General features: G+C 39.3%; 1 protein-coding gene across 1 annotated transcript in view; it reads left to right on the top strand.

Moving 5' to 3' along the window:
• Nlg-5 (neuroligin 5) overlaps positions 1 to 15,016 on the top strand; it is a 230,878-nt gene that overhangs the window by 198,816 nt on the left and 17,046 nt on the right. Inside the window, exons 5-6 of the mRNA XM_078187250.1 lie at positions 3,319 to 3,691; positions 5,656 to 5,976. Of these exons, the coding sequence (XP_078043376.1) occupies positions 5,761 to 5,976 (216 nt within the window). The 5' untranslated portion in view covers positions 3,319 to 3,691; positions 5,656 to 5,760. The remainder of the gene's footprint in view (positions 1 to 3,318; positions 3,692 to 5,655; positions 5,977 to 15,016) is intronic.

Below are 15,016 nucleotides of genomic sequence, written 5' to 3' on the forward strand. Positions count from 1 at the left end.
AAGAGAACGAGCAAATTTAATTTTCCGTGCAACTCGATTTTCAATTTTCCGTATAATAGTACGGTAATTATTACTGCGGAATAGTTCGCCGGCAAAATTGCAGGTAAAGCGCCGCACGTGAACCGTGCAATCTGTACACAGCAGCAGCAGCAGCAGCACATTTTCGCCGAGTTTCGATTTAACAAGTTAAACCAATCCGCGGGAGGCATTAAATTCTCATTTAACTGCGTTTCAAAACTTGTTGTCGAGAAAATATATTGTGTACGGTTAACGGACTTCATGAAAATACGATACAACTGATTATCTTGATGAAGTTTTTGGAAAACCATTTTTTCTGCTATTTAGAAGACAAATGTTGAAATTAGCTTTGTATTAGACATATAATTAATGCTACATTTCTATCATCTTGAAAATTCTGAATTTTTCTATAATAAAATTATGCTTGTTCTGTAACTATACTACAGGTTATGTTTGATTAAGTATACTATATTTTAGGGTCTGTATTTAATATACTATATTATATTAGGTTATATTACGTTACGTTACGTCACATTAGAATTGCATTAGAATTATATTACAATTACATTGCAATTGCATTTTAATTACATTACAATTGCATTACAATTCCACAAAATTGCATTAAAATTGCATTACAATTACGTCATAGTTACATTAAAATCACATCAAAATTTCATTACAATTATATTACAATAAAATTACCTTACATTACATAACCTGACATAACCTGACATAACAACTACCGTGTCTAAAAATTCGACTTCCTCTTCTCGCGACATCATTGGCTAACCTCGCGTCCGTTTCTTTCACCGGTCGTATCCACTGTCGCCGGTTTTGTCGCTGTTTCTTTCGGTTCACCGTTTTATTCCCATTGGCGTTCAGATACGGAGAGAAGCCCACTGGCGCAGACCAATCCTCCTCCCCCCCCCCCCCCCAGCGCCCCCCCCCCCCCCCCCCCCCCCCCCCCCCCGAGTTCTCGGTCTGTCGATTTCACCGGATGAAACGTCAATCTCAAGATAAAGTGGCGGAATACACGGGGTATAGCCGGATATCTCGGCCGTGCTCCACGTTTGTCGGTTGAGCCGGGGATATCTCGCTCCCGTTTCTCCGTTCGGAGGTGTGCACGCGCGGAGGGGATGAAAGTTAGAGGCCGCCCGGGGAATCCGACGCGACCGATAATTGAGACTCGGAATTAAATTAGCGGAACTTCGATTCCTTGGAACGTCCCCACGGTGCCGCGAGACGTAGTTAGAAACCGGTCGCCTTGTCCCGGTGTTTTCCCGGCGCCTAATCGCCTTGGGAAACTGCGTCCGCGAGAGCCGGAGATGTTCGAGCGCCGCGGTAACTCGAGCAGTCGCTTCCTTTCAAAATGAATTCGTTTATACCGTTTTAATTTCTATGGTAAACTTGGAGCCATCGATATACAACTGTCGAGCGATATTAACACTATGACGTCCGGTGGCTCCGCGTTGGTGCCATACGAAAACTAAACGAAAGTTAATATTGCGTGTTCTGTTTAATCAACAGTACACTACAGACGTAGCAACTTTGTGTTTTCATAAAACACCGTGCCCTTCGACAATGGCAAATGAAGACACAGTATGTCGGTTCCACCGGCGCGACACAAAAAAATCTAGGTTATACCGTCTAGGTTAATAACGTCGATGTGTCGTCGGTAATTCGATAATGTCGATACGACAGCGGTTTATTCTTTATTCGCGGGTGAGAAACCTCTGGTATACAATGGAAGACTGCCAATTAATTACAGGTGGAACATTAAAAATATTTCGATCAAAAGTACTCGTGGAATAAGTCAATGAATTTACGATATTTGTTAACGTGTAATGTAATACAGTTGATATAATAATTAATAATTCACTGTTAATGCATTGATAAAATAATTCACTGAAAAGAATACAACGAGTCTTGCGAGCGAAAAAAATATAATTTCGAGTATATGACGTCGACGTATTTAACCTATTTTACTATAGATATTAATGCTATTTAATATCTTATCATTAAGACGAATTATGGATCTGGAGATTTGAATATCGATAATATTATATTATCCATACGATAAATATGGATAACCCTTTATTACAATGAGAAAATAATAATGTATAAATCCCGCAAGAAATTTTTCAAAAAATATCATTTCGTATACTATATACTTGATACAACGTGTAGTGACTTTTAACCCTTCGATTTGCGTTAACGATATCTTAACGACACCACCAACATATCGTTAAGATATCCAATACCGGCGAGATATCGATAATATCAATAATTCCATCGATAATCGATACCAACGTCTCTAATCTATAGTTAAGCTTCCCTTCTCCACGGATAGGTGGTGCACATACCTGTGTTGCACAGCTGAACACTTTTTAATGAATAACCTTCACGTTCGAAGATATTCGGTCGTTCGAATAATTGATAAACCGCCGGGAATGTTGTAGTTTTATACCAATATCGTGCAACGGTAGATACACGACTCCGTTCGTAAGTAACGTCATAGAATCACGCAACAATTTTTATCACGGAACAATGTTCGCAAGAGATGCCCGGACTCGCGCACGGAGTTATGTTAACGATAAAGTTGACAAATCGTTTTCGTTAAACGGTGTGAGTTACGGTTTCGAATCGTGTTCTCTGTGCGTTAGCTAGTTCTACCATTATTAATATCAAATGCACCCCTTAACTGGTTTACTCTGTTATCTGAAACTTTCAATAAGCACGCGAGTATTATGAAATCAAGAACTATAGTTTCATAGTATGTTTTATCTGTATTCAAAGTAGCTGGGAGCAACGATTACTCGAACTAATTGTATGCAAGGTGATTAGATAATTAGCCTAACCTTAAAATTGACTAAATTTCTCTTTAATCAAGAAATGAAATTAAATCCACGCCGTAGAAATTGCTAAGTTAACCTCTAAAATAAATAAATTTTCGAAAACATTTCAAATAACGAAATACAGCGATCGTTTCCGTATATATTACAAATTAATCCGTTTCACAATTTGAAGTTCGAGCAACCGCGTTCCCGATTTCGATCGCGAGTCGCCGAGCACGTGACTTAGTTTAGACGTTACGGTTGGTAGGTGGCCGCGAGAAGAACGTGACGCGGGACACTGATTGGACGAAAAAAGGCGGCGGGTCATCCCCCTAGATCAGTCCCGGAAACCCTTTTCCGCGGCTTCCGTTCTCTCCGGTATCCATCGCACGCCTCTCTCTCCCTGCTAATACTTCAATCTAATGCCAGCCAACCCTTTCTACAGCCCTCTGTCGGTTGGTTTCAGATGGGGGCAAAGAATAGCTGCTGCATCGGCTTTCGTGAACGGTGGACCGTCGCCGGTACGACGACGACGACGTCGGAAACAACGGGACGGCGAGCGTATTTTGTCATTCACGGGATGTTTTGAGTGTAATTTAACTTGCACGGTGGGAAGGGTCCGAGAGGGATCCGATAGGGGGGGCCGGGAGGAAACAAGGAAGGGCGGAACGCCTCGTAGCGGGAGTGGAAGCACGGGGGCGCCATCGTTTTGCATAACGAAGTCACCAAGTGATTTGTCGGCGGCGCCTTGGATGGCCTACGAAATACCGTGGATGCTGTTCCCCTGCGCCCCGATTGGAAATATTTTTCCATCCCTTCCGGTGACGGGCACGCCTCAGGTACATGCCGCAATCTTCTGATGTTATAGAGCGTGTGTGTATGTGTGCGCCCGGCGACGCAAACGTGCTGAATAAGGGGCTGCAAGCTGTTACACATTCTGGTTGCGGAATCCTCGACAGGGTTCTTCGTACGCCTCTGAATAACGTTGGTTTACCGGCTGCAAAATTGATACGATCATTATGGTATTATGCCGCTTCAAATCCCAAAAATAAATATGTATAATTATTTTTTTTTCATTTTTAACCAATAATCTATAAATCAGCTTTTCACAACTTAATTTGTTGTAGAACGAAAATCGACAAACTTCTTTATATATTAACATATTAATACATTATATGTTTATTAGTAAATTATATTGAACTTTTAAATTATTAATTTCAGTTAAACATATATTTTTTAAAAACAATTTTCTAATATATTATAAGACCTTCGTGTACATTTTAAAATAATTAATTTGTAAAACAAGATTGTTTGAAAGTTGCGATCAGTATTGCAGGAAAATTGAAAAAGATATATTGCAACGGTCAAAGCGGTGCTTAACGGTATTTTCTATATAAAATAAGAATGCGTTTAATTAACTTTTAGTTTGCCCGTGTCTGCGATGTACAGCTGTCCATCAATCTTCCACATCAGCTTCTCCGTGCTTCTTTTCAGTTTAATTTCAACGTTGCTCGCGCGTCTGCTTAGTGATTTTCGATACGGAGCGCATTGCAATTTTTTATAAAGAATAATATTCGGAAAATTCGCGTCGCTTAATTTAATATAGCTAACTACGTTGAAAATTTACGTCTTTGTTAATTGCAAACGCGTGTGTATGCTACCTGCAAAATTATTGTTTGAACTTAATATCGTTTATGCGCATGGATCGATTACTTCATTTAAAGCTCGTTTTAAGGTTAACGTTTCGTTATTTATCTATAAATTGATTTGAGAATGTGCTACTAAAATATTTAATGTTATTATACTTTAATACATTGATCCATTAATAAATTATATTTATGTTCTCGACTGCAAATTTCACATTTCTATCAAGCTTAAAAATTAACATCTTTGTTAATTGGAAATGTATACATATACCACCTACGATATTATTTTTTGAGCTTAATATCTTTTATAAGCACGAATTAAACATCGATCACTTAATTAAAAGCTCGTTTTAACGTTAACGTTTCAGTATACACATTTATAAAGTAATTTCAGCACGTAATATTAAAATTATCCGTGTAACAAAGTAATATCTATATTGGATTTGGTCCCAGATAAAATTCATTAAACTGCATTAACGTGTATTTCTGCGTAAAACTATTTCCCAAATTCCGCGGTAAATAAACGTTATCCGTATTTAGTTAATACAGCGTATCGATTTTATATTTAATGAGTTTGACTTCCGACGACGCGCACGCAAATACTGTACTATTTAAATATTTGATGTTTGTCATTACCAATCCGAATATTACGTTCCGAGATAATTTTATATATAATATAAATATTTGTCTAGCGTTTATTATTTGAATTATCACAGAAATGTGACGGAAACACTTAGAAAATTATCACAAAGTATTTTCACATAAAATTAGAAAAATAAAGATAGAAGTAAATGATACGATAATTTGCACACATAGTACTGTATAAATAAATTAATATATAGATTATGGATTTTTATATAAAATTAAAATTGTTGGTGTTAGTTGCGAGGAATTTTTTCTTTATACTCTTCAATTCTTTTTTCAGTTTTTAATTTGAATTCCTGCGAAAGGCAAGATTGTTCAATTTATAGAATTTATTTAAAAATGATTAATAATTATTATGTCTAATAATTAATAAATTACACACAGTAAATCCTTCGCAACGAAATTCATAGTAAATCCTTGGCAAACAAAGTTCACTAATCAATTAATTTCTAATCAATAACTCAATTAATTTCTAATCGATAATCAATTAATTAATATCTTTTTTCTTGCAGCGGTAGTCGCAGCGATCACGAGGCTGATCTTCGGCTGTGACTAAAGCCGCGTTCCCACGGTTATGCTGGTGGCGTCGCTTCGGGTGGCCGCCAGCAAATGCTGTCATGCTGTTGTCATGCCAGCCGGCGGCCAAGAAGAGGCCGCTGGCCACGAGGTCCTTGAGCATCTCGACGAGCTCCGCGCTGACGACAGGCCGCTGCCTCATCCTGATTGCTGTCCTCGTTCTGTTCGGCTGCGAGGGTTCGCTCGCGGCCACGCAAATCCGCTACGCATCGCGCATCGTCGAGACGAAGAGCGGACAAATTCGCGGGATCCTTCAGGTACGTGCCTCAAATTCCTCTTCCGTTTTCTCACATCATTAGAAAACATTTATCGCTGACAGAATTGAAACCAATTTAGGATAATAGGGAAAATAAGGAAAATAGAGTAATTGTTCAGAAGTCTAAACAAATATCTTGGATTTTGTTAATAATAGAATTAATTCACCTTTATGTTAATAATATGATAACAAATTGTCGGTGAAAAGCCGATTTTTAGGTTACCGGTAAAGTGTTAACCCTTTGCACTCGAAGCCATTTTGACTCTGAAGCTAAAATAATTTTTCCGGCTTATATAATATTTTCATTTTATTATTTCCATTTAGGGTCACCGCTCGAGCGCAAAGGGTTAATAATATCGGTGTCCGAGAAACGTAAAAACCGGGAAAAGCCGGGTGTCGTTCTTTCGCAATGAGAAAATATGAAAATAGCATAGAAAGCGCACTTTGAGAATTCTGCTCTACCCCGCTAAGGAGAAGCACTTTTGCCCGGTGAGCTTTAATTAGTTTATGCTTGCATTCCTTACGTAAACTTAATAGCGTGGATATGTATATTCAGGCGGGCGCCTTCGCCGTGAGTAAATTCAAGGGAAATCGTAGCGGCGGATGTAGCGAGAAAAAAGAATTCCGTGGAAAAATTTTCATTAATGATCTTACCATTTGTCATCCTACTCTTCTTGTTATTTAACTTTTCAGTCGAGGGAAAAATCGAGCGTTCGAACGTCCGTTATCAAACTCACGTCTCATTGGTCAGCGTGTTTTTATTAATAACTTGTAAACGAAGCCGCGGATTGCATTTTTGCTAAGGAAAAAGTTGCTTCACATGATCTCGGGATAATGTTATAACCTTCAAATGACCTCAAGATAATATTCTAACCTTCGCATAATCTTGAATACGAAAAATACGCTGTGAATTAGGTTATATCGCTGGAAAAGATATATGAGCATAAATACTAAAAATAAATAGTAAATACTAAAAAATGCAAAAAAAAATTAACATCAATCTCCCGAGCCGTATCGCCAAGCTTCGCACAACATCACCCAATCGTATTTCCGTCTTTTCGTTTCGCGTGACGAAAAAGGCACCGTATCGTCGCACCAGACACGCGCGATATCTTTTCTAAAAAGAATCCGAAATAGACACAAGCATCCATCATGCTTGCTCTCTCGCTGGTTTGCATGCCGCATGCATAATGTGCGTGCACGCGCGGAATCTCAAAGGTGGTCCTGGGGCCGAGAGCGAGAAGCAGATTGTGTCGCGGGGGTGGGGGGGAAACGGATCAAACGGCGAGAATAAAATTCGCTCGTCGAGCGTTAAAAAGCTGGACGGAGCTAGAGGCCGGATACGCGTGGCCCCCGGCGAGGAGGAAGGAAATCGACCGTGTGCTATGAGCGTAAAACACGTATCCGATGGAATAAATAATTCCAGATGGGATAAGTGTCGTCGCATTACACTCGGAAATCTTCGGCGCCCGGTATTCATGGAATATTTGAGTGTATCGATTTCCAGCGTTTTAACCGAGGCGACGGCGACGACGCGGCTCGGACCCGAGGCGGGCGAATTTTCCGGGCGGAACGATCGTTGGATGGTGTTCAACTATCAAATTCATTGCGAATGTGGAATCCAAAAGCGCTTCGACGGGAAACCGAAAAATTCTTTTGAATTTCGCTTCGTCCGTTGAACGGTCCGCTATTATTTTTACAGTGTGCGCGAGGGCACAGATAAAGCTTTAATATTAAATAATAAATAATAAATAGTAAATATTTAATACTAAACAGTATCGTTTATAAAAAGAACAGATCATTATAACCTGACATAACCTATCATTCTACACACAACGATCACACAAATTAAATATTGTTCATTTTTGTACGATTAACAGTATCCAGTGAAACATTCAATATGAAAATATTTACGATGTACGCCAGTATTATTGAAAATATTGCAATTTATTCTGCCGGTGTTTCAATGTTGAAACGAGAAAGTTAAGAATAATTCGATGGAATTTTCAGAGCCATTTGCGAAGTTGAATTTGATCGTGAATGATATTTGATCGTTGAAAATTTGCGAGCGAAAGTAATAAAAGCTTATTTATTCGGTTGTCGATATTGCATTTCCATCTTAAACCATCGATGATGCTTGCGTTCGTAAAGAGTGAGGGAATGTATATAATAATAGCTTTCGCATGAATAAACTAAAATTTTATTTATTATGAAATCATGTTCCCCTGGGCTTATATAAAATACTCAGAGGTTTATTATAATAATTACAATAATATTAATTACGATAAGTACAATATCGCCGCTTTGACGAGCGCTTATTAAAACAAATACTTTACGAAAGAAATAATAATTCAAAACAGAAAAATATTATTAAATATTGGCAATCAACGAAACTTTGCGAGCGTGGATTCGTTTGATATATTCCGTGCCACGTTTCCGTATCTTCGATCCGTGATGAATGGCGAAGCTTATCCGACGTTTACTGCGACAATCGGTCGGCTAGATAGACATTTATTGCATTTAATAGACATTCGTGCCGTGGAGGCGAATGGATCGATCCACGTCGAATGATTTTCTAAACGAACCGGCCGTATTCGCGAGTTATCAGACATCTTTTTGAAAGAAACTTAACGTGACATTAAAATTTATTTATTTATAACTGTAGAACTTTATAGACACCGTTACAGTTTATAATAAAAATAAAATAACCACAACAATAATATATAAGACCATAAAAATTTAATTACAGTAATTTATAAGCAACGAGTATAAGCTTTTTAACCCTTTGCTCTCTAATATTGCATCGGACTAGTTATTTTTAAACTGAAATTAAATTTAACGCATCCATCATTATTCTATAAATATTAAAGAGAAGATTGGCGTATAATAAATATAATTTTTTTCGTTCAACGTATGAAACTGAACTAAATGTAACAAAAATTATTTACTTAATAGTAAAATTAAATTTAAAAAATTAAATTAAATATATAAATGATTCAAATTTAATTAATATTTGGAAACGAGACATTAATTTAATTTGTCTTAATTTAATTTATTATTCAAAACGAAGAACCTCCATAATACACTATAGAGTGTCGCACAGAGAATCGAAACGAGCCTTTTGCATTTGTATCCCTAGATACCATAAGGTTATACTGCGAGGACCATAAGGTTACACTATGCGCAAAGGTTAAAACAAAAGTTCGAACGCGCGAGGTGTAACTTGCGTATTAAACGAGCGACGCGCCCGTTCGCGCAGCTTTTAATTACTTCTCGCGCGATGCGAGAACACTTCGGTGGAAGGGGGGGGGGGGGCAAGGGAGGATGCGCCTACAATGGCGGAATAAAGGAGCGTGTCGCACGCGTCCGGTTAAGGGTGGTACACGCGTCCATTTTCGGTGGACTGCGGGGGATCCGTAATTTGCAGGGTGTTTTTAGTCCGCGACCGCCGTCGGACGGACGGATAACGAGAAAAGTTTTTCGCCGTGGACGTCCGGCGGACTTTTGCATCACGTTGTAACGGCGTGGACCGTCGCGACGCCGCTCTGCGCAGCGTCGCCCGTTTTTCGTCCGTTTCGCGCGATCGAGTGCCAAATATGATAGACAGAAGGAGAAATGTTGCTCCGTCAATTGTTATCTAGATCGGGCATCAAACAATTTAGAAATGAATCGAGCTTCATGTTGCATAGAGCTATGCTTTTATTAACTAATGTTAATAGTATTAACTAATGATAACAACGTCGTCATCTTCGCGGCGCTTCCATCGCAGCACCTCAGGCGTTTACTGTAAAAATTAATTATTATGTTCGTAATTGTTTTTTGCCGACACACAGACGTGGATCGAATTCGTGTAGCAATGCAGACAATTTTAAATTAATTTATAACAATTGTAATTCATCGATTTCAAATTAAGAAAGGTCGCCTTTTGAAAGCTTTAGAAATCTTTTATCGCTGAGAGTAGATATACTACCCCAAAGGGTTAACTGGTAACTTTATAAATTAGATAAATTAAATATTATTGTAACTCATAAAAATAGCTGTATTAAAAGAAGCGTTAAATTGTACTTTTTACTATTTTTCACGTGGAATGTGTAAATACAAGGCAAGCAATTCTTTACTAAATCTTTACTAAATGTCGATTAATCAATAAAACATAATTGATCAATAAACCTTAATCGTTCAACAAACCAGATAGAATCGAGATTAAAAATTGACCGTCTGCAATCCTCTCGCCATTCCGAGCAACGCCGAATTCCCCCGAACGAGACTCGTTAGGCATTTTTTCGTCCAGCTCTTCAACTCTCCTTCTTTTCTCTCCAATTTGTCGTCGGAGGGGGTAAAAGGTCGAGTGATTTTTTTCCTTACGTTTTACCCCGATCCCAGGAATATTTCGTCGCGCACCCCCCCATAGGGTCGAAAGTTCCGGCGGCTCCACGATAATGAGAATTACGATCACGTTCTCCTGGTCGACTGATTCCGGGGTGGAATCGGTGCTCCACAAAGGATTATAATGACCACCGTGTCGCACAGTCGCCTCACGTATCGCGCAGTTGATATTTCGCTTCTCGTATGCTGACCAGGACGACGCCCGAAGAGTATAATGTTCGGACAGGGAGTGCGCGCGAAAGAGGGATCGCTGAATCGATTCTGCGCGAATTAACCTCTTAAATACGGCTGGATTTTGCGCGAATATTTTTCGTAACTAAATTACCATTTTTCTTGATATATATATATTCTTTCAGTATAATTATATACAGTGTTAGTTGTGTACAATATACATTTCCTAGTGTGTTATACATATACGCGTTTATTATAATCGTTTAATTTAATAACTAATAATACAATTGAGTAAAGCACGAAACTATAATGGCGCGTCGTGTCTAAGAGGTTAAGCAACTATAATTTCCGTGAAATTAGAAAGTAAATAATAGTAATTATTCTTGCTATTAATATTGTTATTGTTATTACTATTATTATTATTTACAGTTTAAAAAAGAAATTTATACAAAAAGGACATTTAAGAACAAATGGAGGACATCTTGATCTCTCGCACTAAAATATTTTTTCCGAGATTGTAAAAAAATTGTTATTACCACTATTATAATTGTCATTATTATTACTATTATTATTGTCATTATCATTACTATTATTATTATCATTATTATTACTATTACAATTGTTATTATCATTCCACTCCTCGCAGCTACAAAAATATAACATCCTAATCTACCTGTATCCAATTTCGCGACATTAAGTAGCTCACATTTCATCGCGCGGTTCCCCGCAGACGTTGAACAGCGTCCGCCGAAATTTCCGAGAAATTCCTCGCCGACGGTGTGTGTGTCATTAGTCGCGCAACAATTTGCCCGTGAAGTGCCGCGGAGCGGTTGGTAAAAATTCGCGCGTGCCCCGTTTCCGGTCGAGAGAGGGGGGATGCCTCTCCGCATGTGCAGCCGTCGGCGCCACGGGCAAATTCGCGGATATTTTCATTTCCGGCGCGTTTAGCGGCCATAAAATCTCCAACACGCGGCGGCTGTGCCGCGTCGCGGTACAATCGGCATGTAAACTGTTAAATATTTTATTACACCGGCCGAATGTGTGTCGGCGGAGCGTCGCTAAACGGGGTCGACCGCCGCGACCGTATACAATGTCCGTCCCTCCCGATATCTCTCTCTCTCTCTCTCTCTCTCTCTCTCTCTCTCTCTTTGCGGGAGACCGGCCGATGTAATGCCATCGTTGCGTAATTATGTCGGCATTACCAGCCCGGCTATTATTATTGCCAGATTGCTATGGCGAGCGCGTATACGGGGCTGTTTGACCGGCTGACTAACGTAACCATAATTACGCTGTGATTAAGGTAACACGACGATGGGATGAAAAAGCGCGTAGAAGGGTCGGAGGCGTTACGGAAAAATGTTTGCTGCCCCGAGGAGAGCGGGGGGCCCTTTTTCAGCGGGACGAAGCGCGCGCGCGTCGCGTCAGGGGGCTTCCAATGATTACGCGTGAAATCGTTGTTTCCTGAAAAGCCTCCGCTGATGGCGAAATACGTTAAACGAACGCGACCCGGTTCGGATGCGCACGAGAACTTTCGGCGGCGTTGGACCGCTGGAAAATTAAACGGGAATCTGCAATTTTATCGGAGCGTTCCGCCGAAATGAAAATCGCGATCCGTTGTATTGTTCTGCAATTGTTTCGACGCGGTTTTAATACCCTAGTTTATTGTAGGCTTATTTGTAAAGTCGTAATAATGGCACGTGGATATCGCGCGGTCATCGTTGAGAGAAAAATAAAAAATGAAGGAATGATGCTTGTACTTTTTATGTTAACATAACCTTGATTTTATTTTTCTTGGTTCGTGGCTATTATAAGAGAAATAATTATTGTCGGTTGTTACATTAATCATTAATATAAAATAATAATAATTATTATGTACGATAATATCTATGGCGCTATGGTAAAACCGGAATTTCCATATGGTAAAAAGGAAATATATAATAACAGTAGGAAGGGGGAAGGGAGTGCAGTGTATACGTAACACATATAATAAATACTACTTAATAAATGTAATAAATAATACGTAATAAATATAAAAAATAATACGTAATAAATAGAATAAATAATAACTGATAAATATAATAAATGATAAGTAATAAATATAATAAAGATAATAAAAAGTTTTACATCTCTCACGTCAGTCACTATGCATTCTATAAATATTACTAAAAATCGTCAAAAAATGCGGAAAGAAAGATCAACTCTTTGCTTAAACAATATTGTTAAACACGCGATGGTTACCTGATACACGCCTTGTCACACTTCAGAGACCTTCCCCCTCGAAAACTAAATTTTCCCCCATAAGATTCCTTCGCACCAACAACGTTACAACAGCAAAAGGAAAAAATCGGAAGCGAGTCGACTCATCCTGTACATCCGACGTTAATGCGTGCGACATCCCCTAATTCACCCCCCGCCGCACCTTATAACGCGGGGTGGCAAGCAAGTTTTAACGACGCGGGAGTCTTGCGTAGCCGGTTCGTCTCGCGCACCGTTACCAAAGTTCCGAAGTTTCGCGATTTTAAATTTCGAAAGTTTCGCGGTCCTTTTTCCGGACGGCGGCGGCGGAGAGGGGAGGGGGAAGGGGGGCGGTGGTTATAATGCAGTCGAAATATATATCTCGCGGAAGCGTCCCGTGCAATTTCACGGCGCGGTATGAGCGCGATTCTCTGCTTTCACGGCGACATTAGCGGCAAGATTGCTCGCGCGATCTCGCCGAGGAATAAGCATACCGGCGCGACGAGCCGCTGCGTTAACCCTTTGCCCACGAAGCCATTTTAATTATAAATCTAATATAATTGTTCTGGCTTCTTAATATTATTTTGCATTGTATTTAGATAAAAAGTATTTTATGCATATGAAATTTTATAAAATTGGGGCTCGTAGCAATGGTTTTACAGGTAACAATTTTTTAAATATAAACTATATTAACCCCTTGATGTACTTCACAGTTATTGAGATTGGGAATTATTGAATTAATATAAAATTAAAAAATAGAGCGATAAAGAGAGAAAGCTAGCAATAAAGAGAAAAATAAAGAGAAATAGCAATAAAGAGAAAGAGAGAGAGAGAGAGAGAGACAGTAAGAAAGGAGAGAGAGAAAGCTTGCGAGAGAGAGAGAGCGAGAGAAAAAGAAAGAAATAGAGCAATAAGGAGAGAAAATTAGCAATAAAGAGGAAACAGAAAGCTTGCGAAAAAGAGAAAGAAACAGCAAGAAAGAAGAAACAAAAAGAGAGAGAGAGAGAGGACACGGTAATTGTAGGAACGCGTACAGGCTGCATCAGAAATCAATCGCGGCTACATGCGAAATCGGCGGTCCCGCAAGGATAAATAACTCGTCAACACCGTGGGTGTTTTGGGCTCGCTCGAAAGTCGTTAATTTTTAACACGCTCGAAAATACACGCGTGAACGAGGTCGAATCGCTGGGGAATGCAGTTTTTAAATATTTTCCCCATTCTCTGGCTTCGCCCTCCATGCCCGATTACTACCGGCGCGGCGCAGTGCGCACCGTGTCCTCGTCGCAATTATTCTCCTCTTTCCGAAAAAAAGCGTCGAAACGGTGATTTCAATATTAACGCGGGAACGTAGATTCGCGAGCGTTATTACCGCCCGTAAACTTTCGAATATTTTATGATCAGCGCAACGACGATTCGGAATCGTCGTCGGGATACGGTGAGCCACGAATATAGTACGAATGCTTTTTACAGCGACGAGATTATGCGCAGAGTTTTCAGAATTTTTCAGAAGTTTTTCGAATTTTTAAAGTCTCGTTTAGTTTTGTTTATTTGGAATTGGTGGATACCTGAGATCGTTTCAAGCAACTTTTTCCTTTACAGAAATTTTCTCCGTGGCATTGTTAACGCGTTATTAACGAAAAACATTGACCAATGAGAAGCGAGCTCCAATGGCGTGAGGCGAGCGAGCCAGCGAGCGGACGAAGTACAGTCTTTCTCCTTAATTTTATATTAAAGGAATTCTCCTGAAACCTTTTTTTTCAGATCAGTAATAATAACGGACTTACTCAGATGTGCAAAATAATTTTTAATAATTTTTTTATGTTACTAAAAATAATTCCTTAGGTTATTTGAAGTAACTTTTTCTTTTAGAAAAATTTTCTCCGAAGCATTGTTAACGAGTTATTAACAAAAAAACAGTAACCAATGAAGGGCAAGCTCGTCTGGCGGCCGATCGCGTCTATCGAGCTCGCCTCTCATTGGTCACTGTTCTTTCGCCAATAACTTGTGAACAAAGCCGTGGATTGCATTTTTTCCAAGGAAAAAGTTGCTTCAAATGACCTCAGTATAATAACCTCCACATAATCTCAAAATAATATTATAACCGAACTAAGTACAATTTCGCTCATTGGCTCAACCTTGTCGCGACAGCGTTACTCGCCTCTGATTGGTCAACGTTTTCCATTAATAACTCGTTAACGAAGGCTCGGAGAATATTTTTGTAAAGGAAAAAATTACTTGAAAAACCATAA

Source organism: Augochlora pura, chromosome 7, assembly GCF_028453695.1.
Source record: "Augochlora pura isolate Apur16 chromosome 7, APUR_v2.2.1, whole genome shotgun sequence".
Lineage (NCBI taxonomy): Eukaryota > Metazoa > Arthropoda > Insecta > Hymenoptera > Halictidae > Augochlora > Augochlora pura.